Source organism: Lithobates pipiens, unplaced genomic scaffold (genome assembly GCF_037356315.1).
Source record: "Lithobates pipiens isolate NorthernLeopardFrog02 unplaced genomic scaffold, aLitPip1_a1.2 Scaffold_18, whole genome shotgun sequence".
Lineage (NCBI taxonomy): Eukaryota > Metazoa > Chordata > Amphibia > Anura > Ranidae > Lithobates > Lithobates pipiens.
The window spans coordinates 126,083,094-126,098,752 of NW_027507758.1; the positions used below are offsets into that span (position 1 = coordinate 126,083,094).

At 44.4% G+C, this 15,659-nt stretch overlaps 1 protein-coding gene across 1 annotated transcript in view; it reads left to right on the plus strand.

Moving 5' to 3' along the window:
* Positions 1-15,659, plus strand: part of LOC143987406 (myelin and lymphocyte protein-like) — a 92,975-nt gene that overhangs the window by 44,880 nt on the left and 32,436 nt on the right. The window contains exon 2 of the mRNA XM_077486093.1: positions 13,917-14,090. Within this exon, the coding sequence (XP_077342219.1) occupies positions 13,917-14,090 (174 nt within the window). The remainder of the gene's footprint in view (positions 1-13,916; positions 14,091-15,659) is intronic.

The window sequence follows — 15,659 nt, forward strand, 5'->3', positions numbered from 1 at the left end:
TTGCTTTTAGGATAAAGGATTAGGTAAGTAGTGAAGATCTTGAGAAAATCTCGTAATCTCTACAGCCCTATGAGGACCTCAAGATGGAGGGATCCCTCTAAAGGTCAAGACAAGTCACCATCTAACAGCAGACATCCAGGCAATGTTGTTCAAGGTCATCATCTCCCCTCTCGTTATCATTTCTCCCCATCTACAAACACCACGTTACCAGCCCTAATGGTTGCTGCATTTGTGGTGAAAAGTCCTTGCCTGACAAGCTAGTATGTCAAGTCCGCTTGGAGGAAGCTGCAATTGACAAAGAAGGAGCCAGGAAAGTAGCGGTCTCGATTAACATGAAGCCTGTACTCAGTAAGTGACTGAATTACCTAGAACTTCCAACTAGAGCCAATGGGTGGTGTCCAAACTGGGAAGCTTGTCAGATGACAAAGACATTAAAAAGGACCACAGGCTTTGACTTTTGCCCAATAGAACCTTTTGCAAGGGCAGTTATGGAATTCAATCCCTTTGTTGAATGACTGGAGGAGTTAATCCAGGAACAATGGCAAGGGCCAGAGAAAACAACTGTAATAAACAGGATGTAAAAACTATATCCCCTGAAAGAGCCAAAGGCCAACCTTCTGCTGTCTCCTCCAATGGTAGATGCATCATTAATGCGACTGGCAAGACTTGTCACCTTGCGATTACGTTTAAGGATGCTCTAGTCCAAAAATAAGATCTAGGTCTGAAGTGCTCCTAAGTACTGTAGCATCTGCAGGTGCCTGTGAACCAGCAATAACATTTACAGCGGTAGGCAGAGTAATATCGAGTTGGACGGTTAATATTAAAGAAGCCCTTCTGGAGGAAGTGGAGAGAGACAAGGTGGTAACGGCTTTGTAAGAGCTGAAATTGGTGGGAGACTGTGGCAGAGGCGTCAGACGTCATTTGATGTTTTTCAAGAGCAATGTTGCCCATGGTAACTGCAGGGAGGGCATTATGGCTGAAGCCATAGTCAGCAGATCCTGCCTTAAAAATCAAACTGGTGAAAGATACCAGACGATAGCTCCAATCTATTTGGCAGTGGACTGGATACAGACATCTCAAGGGTGACCACTGGCAGGTCAGGACGGATATCATCTCGCAAAACCAGAAAAATCTGAAAGGTCCAGCATACAGGTGGCAACTCCCGGGTAGATATACGAGGAGGAAAAATCCTATGGACTGGGAAAGGACTACAAAGGGAACTGAGAAGTACCCAATCTTCATTGTTGAAGGCTTTTAAAATCTAAGGTACCTGTCTTGGGAGAACAGCAGAAGCCCTATTAAGGGTGCGCTCATCCAGGGATGCCTCTGGGAGCCAGATGAAGCTTTGTGCACACACCTGAAAGAAAAATATTCAGGATTAGTGTGCAATATCAGCTATATCATTGTGCCATTGGTGGAAGTTTAATGGATGTCCACCTTCCAATCACTTTCAGCCAGGCTACTGGATTTGATGGAAAAGCAAAACCTTCTGGTCCAGTTTGTAGCTGAATTAATTTTTTTTTAAAATGCACATTTTGTGAAGGTTCCAAGTGCCCAGAGGAGATGAGCATTCAGTTCACCTCCATTCCTAGTAGTAAAAAAAAACTCAATCAGGCGATCTGTGTACAGTGCTAAACTTGGGCGGGTTCACAGACTCAACAAGCACAGAAGGTTGGTATTGCGCAAGATAAGGAACCTTCGATCAATTCTTTTGATAAATCTGGGAGAGTGGATGCTCTCTGTAGGGTTCTCAGACATCTACTTGCTTATCCCAATCCATCCTGCATTTCAGTTCCACTACCAGTTTCAGGGCCTTCCCTTTGTCTGTCCACCTTCCCTAGGACATTCGCAAAGGTCCTACTGCCTGCAATAGCAAAGGGGGTGAGAATACTACACTACTTTGCTGGCTGGAAGAAAAAATGCCATCCATCGGGAGATGCTTTTCCAGCATTGGGATGCTCTGCTACACAATTACAACATTTTAATAGCTAATTATTTGGAAGAATTAAGAAAATTATTTCTCTGCCCAGCTCAAAGAATTAGGTTCTGAGAAAAGGAGAAAAATTCAGTAGATTTTCCATGAAGGAAGATCCATCCTCTGATAGAAAAATCAAAGGTACTTTGGGAGCGAAGTCTCTTTCAGCACAACAGTGCCTAAGTATCCTTGGTTCTTCTTAATTGACCAATTGTTTTTGAATGGAACGTTCTCACGTCAGACCCTAACAAAGACGTTGGGGACGCGTTTCAAAAATGTTCAGCTTACAAAGCAAAGTATTGAATGCTCTTGAACTGAGAGCAGCGTTCAAAGTCCTTCTGGGATATACTGCTTTTTATAAGATGAACAAGAGTACTGTACTGTGCCTAGACATCAATAGAAGGGTAGAATTCTTAGGCTGTCAGTGGAACTTTCATTATCGATAATTGAAATTATACAATTTTGGCTGAGGAGGCTCTGGTGTCTCTCTACAGTTGAGCATTTAGTCACCACTGCCAGCCACAGAGCTGCAGGCTTTGTACTCATGGAGTCTCGCCTAATGTTCTACCCTGACAGAATAGTCCTAATACCCTCAAACAGCTTTTATCCCTAATGTATCTTTCTCCTTCCACTTTAACCAGGAAGTAAATCTACCATCTTTTTTTGAAGCGGTAGAACCACATCCCCAGCATGTTGATCTAACTCTGATGGCCTGCTTGGCAGCTACCTTTTCATTCATGAAAGCTGAAAACTGCGCTTGGTTCCAGCATCGCTTAAGGCAGGGTCAGTCGGCATCCATACATAGTTGCCTCCTAGATTAAGACAACTTAAAATACCTTACTCTTCACAGGACCTTTCTGTTCTGAAAGACTTCAGAGCACTTTCAACCAGGGAAGTGTCAGCTCTGTAGAAAGAGCAATGCTGAGTTTCTCCTGGGAGAACCGCATTGTTGACTTCTTCAGGACACCTTCTTTTCGCTTTATTAGGTGAACCTGATTCAGCTCACGACAGTAAAATTTGGAAAACCTTTTGTGCATACTTGCACTACTGAGCATTACAAAAATTTTCTTGCACCCTCCGATATAAGTTCTCATTGTATGCTGCCATGATGTGCCAGGAAAACATAAAATTGTATACTCCCCCTTTCCATAATTTTCCTTTCCTGGTGCATCTTCATGGCACCATACAGATTCCCACCCAAAATGATGAGAGCTACAGAAAATGCTGCAAGCCAGGTCTGTATTTGATTTATAGTTAACCAGTCCTATCAGGTTGTGGGGGCGGAGTCACAACCCATTGTATGCTGCCATGAAGATGCACAAGGGAAGGAAAATTACAGAAAGGTTAGTATACAATTTTTCCATCCCCTTTTTTTTTTTTTTACATAGGGCCAGACAGGTTTGGACAGCTTTTTTTTCCCCCTAATAAATTAAATCATCAAGCCTGCATTTTTTATTTACTCATATTATCTTTGTGTAATATTAAAATGTACTTTTGAATCATAGTGTGAAAATTATGCAAACAAAAATCCGGAAGGGGGCAAATACCCTTTTCAGAGGTGTGTGTCTCTCCCCTCCCCTCACTATGGAATTACGTTAATGCGATTATTTAATTTACCAATAAAATGTTACATAACTGACTGAGGTTTTAAAAGTATGGCAGTGAACTGGTAAACATACTCTTTTTGTAAAACATTTTAGTGAAACCAGACCCCATTTTTTGATGGATGTGTAACAAGATGGGGTTCATTGATGTTGATGATAAGGCAATGAATGGTAAGGTGTGTCATAGAATAGGGGCACAAAGGGCAACTGAAGTCTAGGCTCAGCATTGTAGGTGCCTTTTCGACTCTGGTCATGTGGCAGAATGGTGAACGTTTGTACATATACAGGGAAGAACTATGATGGTTGGCAACAAAGGGAAATAATGTTTCTTTATAATAAAACGTACAGATGGTACTGATAAGCTTTCAGTAAGTCAAGAACAAAAATTTAATATAATGCTGCTTACCAGTCTTTAAATGTAGTGACTGCATTAGTTTACTTTTCTCAGACTTTCCCTCTTATTTTCACCAAGTGATGGTCAACTTTCCTAGAGTTGATGGTGGTGCTGAATTCACAAGGCTGCTTATGGTCATTCATAAGTGGAAACATATGACAAGATTTGCAATGGTGGTGGAACCTTCCTACACTAACACCCTTTTCACACTGGGCAGTTTTCAGGAGCTTTAGCACTGGAAATAGCCTCTGCTAAGTGTCTAAAAATTGCCTCCCATTCATTACAGTATGACTTTTCATACTCGGGTGGTGCGCTTGTGGGACATTCCAAAAAGTCCTGCAAGCGGCATCTTTCGGACGGGTTGGGAGTGCTGTATTTAACGCTCCCAAAAACGCTTTGCCCATTGGAATGGGCAACGCTTTCAAAGTACCTGAAAAGCTCTTTCAAAGCACTGGGGATTAAAAGCGGTGCGAAAGAGCTGCTTAAACGGCACTAAAGCTCAGCTAAAACGAGCAGCGTTTTAGCGCCAATGGCTGGCGCTCGCAGTGGGAAAGGAGTCATAACTATCTGTGTTTTACTTAGACATATGCATATAGGTGGTGGACTTCCATCAGCATCTGTTGCTTTTATTGATATTTTTATTTTTTGCGTCATTTTGGAATAGTGGTGTCACCCTCTGCATATTTTATTTGAATTTATGATGTTGACACATATTACATTTTATTTTGAATACAATTATTACCCTTTGTATTGGCATACATATTAATAAGACGCATTTAATTTTGGTAATACAGTGCAGCATTTGTATTCTGCTTCAATCGTGTTTTTTTTTTTTTTTTTATTTATTTATTTATTTTTTTTTGGCTGGGGGGGGGGTTCAGCAGAGAAAAAAAACCCAAAATCAAAAACCAACTATAATGCATCCTCCACACTCTGGAAATGTTGATAGAACTGTAAAGGAATAGCAATGGTCAACATATAAAAGGAAAACCGTAAACCTGAAACATGCTGGAGAAAGATAAAGTAGTCTAGTGGGATTAGCTAACCATGACACTAGACCCAATATAGGGCAGCCATTCGCAGAAAAAGGTTTTCTTTTGTTTTTGTAATAAAAATGTGTAAATAAGTACGTTTTTTTTTTTTTTTTTTTTCTCCACTGATGAGTGGCACTGACAAGCGGCACTGATGGGCATTGATAGGCGGCACTGATGGGCACTCATAGGTGGCACTGATGGGCTACACTGGGCAGCGAAAGGTGGTATTGATGGGCACTGATGGATTTAACTGACAGACATCACTGGTGGCACTGGCAGGCATTTTGATGTGGCACTGATTGGCAGCGGCCTGGGCACTGATTGCCATTTCCCTGGTGGTCTAGGGTGGCATACCTGGTGGTCCATTGGGGTGGCTGTCCCTGGTGGTCTGCTGGCATCCCTGGTGGTCCTGGGCGGGCATCTGAGGGGGGGCTGTGCTGATAATAAGCACAGACCCCCCCCCCCAGTCAGAGGAGCAGTCGATCGGCTCTCCTCTACTCGCGTCTGACAGACACGAGTGAGGAAAAGCCGATCAACGGCTCTTCCTGTTTACATTGTGATCAGCCGTGATTGGACATTGCTGATCACGTGGTAAAGAGTCTCCATCAGAGACTTTTTCTCCATCAGAGACTTTTTCTCCATCAGAGACTTTTTCTCCATCAGAGACTCTTTACCGAGATCGTAGTTTTGGTGTGCCAGGCTGACATGCTGCAACAACGATCGCTGTGATGCACGCCCCCAGGAGCGCGCAGTTACTTGATATCCTGAAAGACATCATATGACAGCCAGTCAAGATATCACAACCACTTTGCCGACGTCATTTTGTTGTATGGTGGGCGGCAAGTGGTTAACATTTGTGGCACTTGGCATGGTATATGTATTTTTATTATAGTCAGCATAAGTCTACAAGCTATGGTACTTATCATTGAAAATTGATCACACCTAATGTACTATCTCATTTATGAGGCCGTGAAAAGTCATATACTAAAAGCAATACATTTTAACATAAACCAATGAGTGGATGAAAAAAAGTATGTACAGTTGTACACTTGATGCAACTTCTCTCCATGGTGCAATAAAAGGCAAAAAGATCAAAAATAATAAGGGAAAAAATGCATAAAAAATAAATACAGATAGATATCGACATATATATATATATATATATATATATATATATATATATATACACACATCTTTATCTTTCTGTCGTCACAAATATAAAACATTTCCATATGAAAAATTAAAACTATTGGTGTATAGTTGTTATTCCAATATTATCCACACAAACATATATGTAAAAAAACATGCAATGTTGTGAGGACAAAAATAAGAAGGACCCAAGCTACATTAAAGAGGAGCTGCTGGTTTTATCTGGGCTTACCGTTACCTCCTTGTTCTCTTCTCTGTCTTGGGGTTCCCGTGGTAGATGGCCCAAAGAATGTGCAAACCGACACTGAATCTTCTTTTGGGTTATTTAGAACAGAAACCGAGTCTTTCAATAAAAGGTAGAGGGTTTGGAGTGAGTTCAGGTACTTGTATTGCAAAAAATGGAAGTCCTTTAGAGAAAAATCCAGAGAACAGCAACCGTTTCACAACTGGATTTAACAACCTTCGGATAGACCTCCTCTCACTAGGCCTAGCAGCCGGTGGGGTGCTCGACAAAGTCTCTGCCACAGACTTGTGAGGCACTTGCGCGTTACTGAGGGACGTAGATAAATTTAAAGAGCTAACATATGGTACCAGGTTCTCTCCGGCGATACCGTATGCGTGTTGATCCAGGTTGCGTCCTTCAACTAAGCCTCCAGGCTCCTTCAGAGAAGCCTTCCTTGCACACGGCCTTCTCCTGAAGAGTCCTCCCCTGGGGTTCTTCAGTTGCTGGGCCTCTCCATTCAGATGAGACGGCACCGGACCACCCTTGGATTAGCATGCCCGAAACTTCACTCGCCCTGTCCCTGCAGTTACGTCGCCTCGGGCCAGCTGACCCAGAGACTCTGGATGCATAGATCCGCACCCCAGGCCAGGAGGGCCATGGGGCTGGATCAGGAGGACCACCAGAACCAACAGACAGAAAATAAAGGATGGAGGACCCGGCCAACGTGCTGTTGGTACCTTAAATACCACCCCCCCAGAATGCACAGCAGGAAAACCCTCCCACTGGGCTGGTTCCGAGAGGATAGTGGCATTCAATGCACTCAGCTAGACTGCGTTTCTACTCTTGCCAGCGGTGACAGCGACACCTGTGGTCAAGGAGAACCCAGTGCAACCCAGCTGAGCTGGTACTGAAACCAGAAATTTGGAGAAATAGTCCCAAAGTCTAACTGTAGCTTCAGGCAAATTAACTTTTCAAAAACAATAGTGCCTGCTCGTCAGGAGCCAGCACTACATATATTACATTTGAAACCAACACAAAATCAAAATGACAAGATAAAGGCATAATCTAACTCCACACACTGAGAATATGACACAATAGCCTTACTGAAAAAACTGCAAGAGGTCTGTGGCCTCTCGCTCCCCATGCTGCAATGTGAGGCAACAACTTCACTGGAGTCTCACTCCACAAGCTGCAAGGTAAGACAACAATTTTATTGGAGTCTCACTCCACAAGCTGCAATGTGAGGCAACAACTTCACTAAACTGAAAACAAAGCGTAGAGCAGAGCTGTAATCCTACTTGACAGATTGCAATGCAAGACAGAAAGTACTCTCGGTTCGCAGTAGGCAAAAAACATGACTATGTAGATTTATATTACATTTGAAACGGACACAAAATGAAAATGACAAGACAAAAGCATAATCTAAAAAAGGGAAATATTATAGAGGCCACGCTAAAGTTATCAAGTTGGCTGCGGCCCCCTACAAATCCACAGCCCTCCAGAAAGAGATTGCTGATAAACAAGAATTTAAAAAAAGAATTATATTGTACACGTGCCCAATCAGTAATGGAAGGGATTCCCAGAAGCCTCTGGGGATCCCTTCCATGACTGATTGGGTGCGTGTATAATATAATTTTCTGTGGTAGCGCCGTGGGCCCTATACATATACTTTTTTTAAAAGCATAATCTAACTTCACATACTGAGAATATGAGACAATAGCCTTACTGAAAAACTGTAAGAGGTGTTGGAGTCTTGCTTCCCATGCTGCAATGTGAGGCAACAACTTCACTAGATAGACTACAAAAAAAGCATAGGGTGGAGCTGTAATCCTACTTGACAGTTTCCCTCAACAGGAACCCGGCAGCTTTTTTACTCGCTGAAGAACACCGATAAACAACAAATTGCCAGTCATGTTGCCCCAGCTGGAGCATATTGCCAAGTTGGCTCCAGTGATGATGGAGGGGATGCTGAAGTCACCAACACAACTTAGGTGCCAGATGAGCAGAGGAGGGAAGTGAGGGAGAGGCACAATCCCAATGAGGCAGGACAGCCACCCGGGACCCCGCACAGCCACCAGGGACCCCGCACAGCTACCAGGGCCCCCCGAATAGCCATTTGAGAAGGAAAGGTTGGGACAATTTTAGATGGAGGGAGGCGCCTGATTTTAGTCTTGCCTGGGGCAGCACAACATCAAAATACACCACTGCATACACAAATCTGTACACATAAAAGGCACTAGCCCCTCTCTGTACGCCAGCAACCCCCTCCTTTTCCTTCACAGCCTCTACTTGTAAATGGGGTCTTCCTACCTAGTCCCAGGTCATTTTCATAAAGCTGACGTGTTGCTGGGAAGCACAGTACAGATCATACGAACGGTGAACATACACATAGTAGCCAGAGGTGGCAGTAAAGGGCTCGATGTCGGAGCTCAGTGTCAGTGACACAAGAACAACAGAAACTGGGAGATCGTTTGTGTAATGCACAGCTCCCCTCCACCCACCCATCCTGCCTTCTTCTGGCCCAGGCGGGCTCCTTACACTTGTGATGGCTGTACCCCCCTTATGGCGGCCCTGAGGCAGGATATCCTCCAGAGGCAGCCATCATGGAAGAGTAGAGCGCGTACACCCTATTCCATCAGATTGTGGAGAAGTTATCTCTCCCAGCCCACTTTCCCCAGCTCAGCTGTGTAGGCCTTTTTGTAGCACATGTGCAGCTGATCACACTGCTGCAATTTGCGATCTCTGTCGCAAGCAGATCAAGCATGGCAAAAACGCCAACCATTTGGGTACCACACGCTTGCAAAGGTATTTAACCTCCCACCACTCAGCTCGCTGGCAGGAGCATCTGAAAGCCACACAAAAGGGACACAATTCTTAGCCTCAATTTTGATGTCTACCCCCACTTTATCTCATGACCTCTCAGCAGCCTTCCACTGACAAGGATGATGGAATAGCAAAGGCTGTGGCAGGTCCTGGCAACACGTCTGCCAGCAGCACTCCACCAGCTGTAGAGTATAGCAGGCAAATTTCTCTTCCCCCCCAGCTGCTGCATCAGAAAAAAAATACACTCCCTGCCACCCACATGCCCAGCATCTAAATTCCAGCTTGCCAAATTGCTGGCTTTACAACTCTGCATTTCCATCTGGGGGCTTCTGCCCCCTTCCATGAATTTTCAGAATGTGCTGCACCACAATGGCAGGTCCCCAGTTGCGATTTCTTTTTACATAAGGCCATTCCTGCTCTGTACCATCACGTGGAAGGCAATGTTTTGATATTATTGGGTAAGGCAGTCAGCCGCAAGGGCCACAATTACTGCTGACATGGGGTCCAGCAAGCATGGTCAGGGATGATATTTCATTCACTGCACACTGGGTAACTCTTCTTGCAACTAGGAAGGATGCAACACAGGGCTCAGTGCTGGTGCTCTGAGGGGCTATTCAATTAGTCACGCTTAAAGATGCTATGCAGTGCTTCAGCTGGTTTGTCTAGGTGATAGGAGCCACACCAGAGCAGAGATTCTTTCAGCTCTGCAGGGGCAGGCCCAGAGGTGGTTCGCACCATGGCCGTTTAAACCAGGAATGGTGGTATCCGATAATGGCACCTTTTATTCGCCCTTTGACAGGGAATGTTGACACATGTACCATGCCTGGCATATGTCCTCAATTTGGTGGAGCAGGGTTTCTTAAATGGGTCCCCAGGGTTGCAAGATCTTCTAAGGCAGGCCAAAAGTGTCTGTAGCCATTTCAGGTGGTCATACACAGCCGTTTGTTGAAATTCAGAGGAAATTCAACTTGCCCAAAAACCACCTGATTTGTGACATGCCCTCCAGGTGGAGCTCAACTTTGGCAATGCTGCAGAAGCTGCACATGAAGCAGAGGGGCATCAACTATGTGAGTATGGCACATCGGGTCAAAGCAGCTTGGCTTTTTTCCCCATGCCAACTGCTACTCATACAGGATGCATACACTGTATTGTCACCATTTGAGGAGGCGACAAGCATGGTGTTCCTGCTGGAGCATACTCTGCATGGCATTATGGACAGGGAACTCAAGGCATAGTAGCAGGTGGAAGAGGAAGACTATCTTTCCTCTCAAGTCCCACTTTATGCAGACACCATTCTTGTGACGCCACAGAACACACGAGCAGTAGGAAGTGGATTCTAGCAGTTTTGGAGACATTGAAGCATTGGAAGAAATTCTTCAAACCTTAAATTGTTTTTCAGTTCCTAGAAACCTTGCGAGTAGTAAGTGGCTGGGAGGAGGTGACCCCCAAGGACTTTGCTTCTAATGCCTCCGTAACCTTGTGGTGCATGGGCTCCCTTTATTGTTCAAAGCCTGAGAAAAGGACCCGAGAATATGTGGCCTCAAGGAGAAGGATCATTGATTGGCAACCCTCCTTGGCCACTGTTAGAAGGGTAAAGTTTCAGAAGTCATCTTGCCCTTGCAGAGGGAGCACTGGATGGAATATATTGAGAACCCCTTAGAGGTGTTCATTTAACCCCTTTCCAGACTCTGGTAGGTTACAGTCTCATTGAAAAGGTAATTTTGAGATTTTTGTTGGTCAAATGAGGAGCAGTGGAGGAGTGGGCTGCCAAACTGATGCATTAAAAAAAAAAAAAAAAAATGTAGCTCTCAGTGCCCAGGGCTGTTAGCTTCAACATCACATCAGGCAACATCTGCATCATATGGAGGAAGATTATCTAGGGGCGAAAACAAACCTGGAGAGCTTTCCAGTAGATAATCCACTGGGCTTCTGGGTCATGAGAATGGACCACTGGCCTGAATTTGCCCAGTATGCAAATGAGCTGCTGGGCTGCCTCGCCTCCAGCGCGCTTTCCGAATGGGCATTCAGTGCTGCCAGAGGTTTTGTGAAGGCTGACATTTGCCAAAATGAATCGGCTGCTGCTAATCCAGGACTATCAAGCCCCCTGATGCCGATGTCACTAAAAGCGTTTGTTAAAAAAAAAAAAAAAAAAAAATTCTGGATCCTGTTCCCTTTTAAAGTGTGAATAGCAGCAGTGCTTGTGCTGTGTAATTTGGCCCCCTGTATCACCTGAAACACCTGGCTGATCCTGCCGGTTTATGCCCTCCCCTCTGTAAACTGACCACAGTTCATCATGGCTGCTGAGCCCTGACACCGTTGTCAGTTTACGTGCCTCCGTCAGCTGCAGCTATCTGCAGCTCTCCTCTGTCCTCTTCCCCCCCTCTCCCCTCCCTGCCTGCCAGCTCTGTGTCAGGGCCTCCCCCTCCTGCTGCTGAAATTACTTTATAATTCTCACGCAATCCCCTGTCTTTCATAATATTAAGTGCCACTGTATATGTGCCTTATTAAAAATAGGGATGGGCTGAATGTTCATTGAACAAACGAATAGGGCGCACGCGGGAAGCTCACCCACGAGCGCCCCATAATGTACTACGAGATGGTAGTGCATTGATGGCTGCTGATTGGCCAAAGCATGCACCTGCCCTGTATGCTTTGGCCAGTCATGGCTCAGGGGCCAAGTCCATGCTCCACACTATATAAGGCTGCTTACACCGAGGCCATGTATAGTGTATTTGAGTGGAGATTAGGCAGGGTAGATACTGTAGTGTGCAGTCAGTCAGTGTAGTGTAGAATATATAATACAGTGTAGTGTAAATAATATAGAATACATTGAAAAGTATAAAAATGGTGTGGCCCACCCCAAAAAAAATACCAGGCCCTTTTGGGTCTGGTATAGATTTTAAGTGGAACTCCATTCCAAAATGTAAAAAAAAAAATGGCGTGGTGTCCATCCCAATATTCATACTAGACCCTCATCCAAACATGCAGCCTGGCAGGCCAGGAAAGAGGGGGAGACGAGCGATTGCCCTCCCCACCTGAATCATACCAGGCTGCTTGCCCTCAACATGTGGAGGGTGCTCTTTTGTAGGACCTCTTCCCGACAACCCTAGGCTGTGGTTGTCGGGGGCTGGGAGCTTATGGGAATCTGGAAGACCCCTTTAACAAGGGGGCCCCCAGATCCCGCCCCTCCCCCATGTGAATGGGTATCGGGTACATCGTACCCCTACCCATTCACGAAAAAATGCTCAAAGTAAAAACTACAAGAGACAGTTTTTGACAAATCCTCTATTAAAAAAGGAAAGTGTCCCGCGATGTAAATCCACCGTCAATCACTAGGAAAAATGGAAAACACTCCTCCATTGGAGGCTACCTGCCATATGCACTCTTTGCTTTGACAGCTCTTATATAGGCATGGGCGGGGCCGCCCCTTCTGCCGTCCCTGCCCCTTTTCCTGACATGCCTTGGTATGGGGAAAAACTAGTGGAAGGTTTTTAACCTTAACCTTAATGCAAACCCATCTGGCTTTAGAACCACTTTAAATTAAACTTGGTATAGAATGATTAGGTTAAGCTGATTCTAATCTTTAATCGACCCTGGCTGGGTTGTATTTTTTAAAGTCTGTCATATTTGGGAGATTTTCCTGAAATTACTATTCCAGATACACAATAGGAAGTGAGGGGAAAGCCCTCCAAATTGTTTGTAGTCCCCTTCTCAAGCGCATTCCTCCATGAAAGATTTCCTCCTTCTGTTGCAGTGACAACCATAACATAATCTAATGCCGCGTACACAAGATTGGAATTCTCGTTGGAAAAAGCTCTGATGGTTTTCCTGATGGAATTCCGCTCAAGCTGTTGTGCCTACACAGGGTCACACCAAATTCCGATCGTTTAGAACGCGGTGACGTACAACACATATGACGGGACTAGAAAAAGGAAGTTCATTAGCCAGTAGCCAATAGCTTCCATCTTGTAGTTGAATCTGAGCATGCGTGATTTTTGGCGTGACGGAATTGCATACACACTATCAGAATTTCCGATAGAAAGTTTTTCCGTCTGGAAAATTTAGAACATGCTATCAATTTTTGGCTAGCAGAAATTCGGACAGCTAAATTCCGAGCATACACGTGGTCGCATTTTTTCCGATGAAAAGCTCTCATCGGTCTTTTTCTGGCCGGAATTCTGATTATTTCCTATGATAGTGGTCGTCACGACAAAGAGAAGTGAATCGCCCCAGTAGGAACACAGACCACAATAAAAGCCCAACAGAAGTTCTAGCTGTTTCATATTCTGTCCAAAATGTTAACATATTTGTTGCTTTAGATATACTATAAAGTAAAGCTGGCTATGAATGGGTAGAATTTCAAACAAAACAATGATGGGGAAAAGAAGGCTCTAAAAGTTCTTTAATTTTTCAAATCATTTAGTGGATCAAATCGACCTTTGACCACATCGATGAGAAGATTTCAAGGAGCAGGATGGAATATTTTTCTTGAGCAAGCGAATTTCTAATAGTTTATGTAGTTTTCATTCCAAAATCAAATATTATAAGCAAATAAAGAATTAGAGAATTTTTTCCAAAGGCTTTTCTTAAGAATTTTTGTCTTCAAAATTCTATCCATCTATGGCCAGCTTAAAAATGACTATTACTAATAAAATGTTAATTCCAAGCTTTCTGAATATAATAAAATGTATATCTTTTTGTTCCTCTTTTCCAGGTTTTCGGTGGCCTTGTGTGGATTTTAGTAGCTTCTACCACAATTCCATTTGAATTTCCAATACTTCAAGGATGGGTTATGTTTGTTTCAATCTTTTGCTTTGTTTGTACATCTATGCTCATAATACTATACTGTATTGGAGTTCATGGTGGAAAATCTTCCTGGACAACTATAGTAAGTTGGAAGCATTTTATCATGTTACCCATGCATTCTGTTTGTTTTGCCTTAAAATAATGTTGTCCCTACCTCACTCTGTAGTGAAGGGATGCTCTATGTAGTTAGTCCCACCCTTTGTCATACTTTGGCTCCATTCATCATATGTACTGTATTTTGCTGGTGATGCACACAATGTTTTTTTTGACTGATGTTCATCTGTTATGATCTGTACAAGATTTTGGATTTAAAAGCTTTCTGCGATCTACAGGATGTACAGTAATTTTGGTTTAATCACTGTCTGCTAATTCTACGTATACGGTAAATTCTATCCATCTTGCCACAAATGTATCAGTTATGTAGATCACACTTGCAGTGCTTAGTTTGGAGAGGCCACAGTCAAAAAATATAATTTAGCTCCAGCAAGAAAGCATTTAACTGCAATCAAAATAATCTTCTTTAGCTCCAGCCAAAAAAATCCTTTATAGCTCCAATCAAAAAATCAATCTTCAATAGCTTCTGTCAAAAAAATCTTTAGCTCCAGCCAAAGAATCCATTTATAGATTCAATTAAAAGATAATCTTTTGGTCTGGAGTGCACTATGAAATGTGATATCACCTTGGATATTAAGCAGCTTAGGACAGTGAATCCATTGCTGTACATGCCTGCAAGCTAATTACTGCATCCTGCAGCCCACGGGCGTCCGCAGCAAGGGGGGTCAAGTGCCCCCCCCCCCTGGAATTGCCAAGGGGTTGCAGCAGCCAGCAGGGTCTGCCGTAGCTGCCGCCATGTTGCATTTTTTTTTTTTTTTTTTTTTTTTACTGAGTCTGCTGGCGGCTCTCTGTGTCTCTGAGACTCAGGAACGGACAGGTCTACCGGGAGATTTCCCAGTAGGCTGCCTGCCCTGGGGCCGCTTTTAGTTGCGGCTGCATCCTCCGCCCACTCCTATGGCTCACAGCACTGTCTGGCTCTGTGTTAGGCGGCCGTGCTGTAACAGTCCCGCCCCCCCCCCCTCAGACCTGCTAGTGATAGTAGAGAGTATTAGCGTTACGCCTATCAGACGAGCCGGTCTGGGGGGGACGGGACTGTGTTACAGAGCGGCTGCCAAACACAAAGCCAGCCAGCACCTGATGGAAATGCACAGACACCTAGAGGACCTCGACAACAGGAGTCGCAGATGCAACCTACATGTAAGAGGCATTCCAGAGTCAGTTGAAGGGCCCCAGCTACAGGCTACTATCTGGGCCATCTTTAACACACTGCTGGGTAGGCCACTGGATGCGCTTGTGGAGATGGAAAGATGTCATAGAGCCCTCAGGCCGAGGGGGAGAGACAGTGACCCCCCCTAGAGATGCAGTGTGCTGTCTCGTGAACTTTACTCAAAAGGAAGAGATATTGCTACTTGCACGCAACCAGGACCATCTGGAACATGATGGAGTGTGTATTCAATTGTTTCAAGACTTATCTGCCATCACTTTGCAACACAGGAGAGATCTCCATCCCTTATTGCAAGAACTGCGTGACAGACGCATTCCCTTGTCTGTGGAAATTCCTCTTCTGCCTACAAGCGACCGCGGGCAACCGCACCTG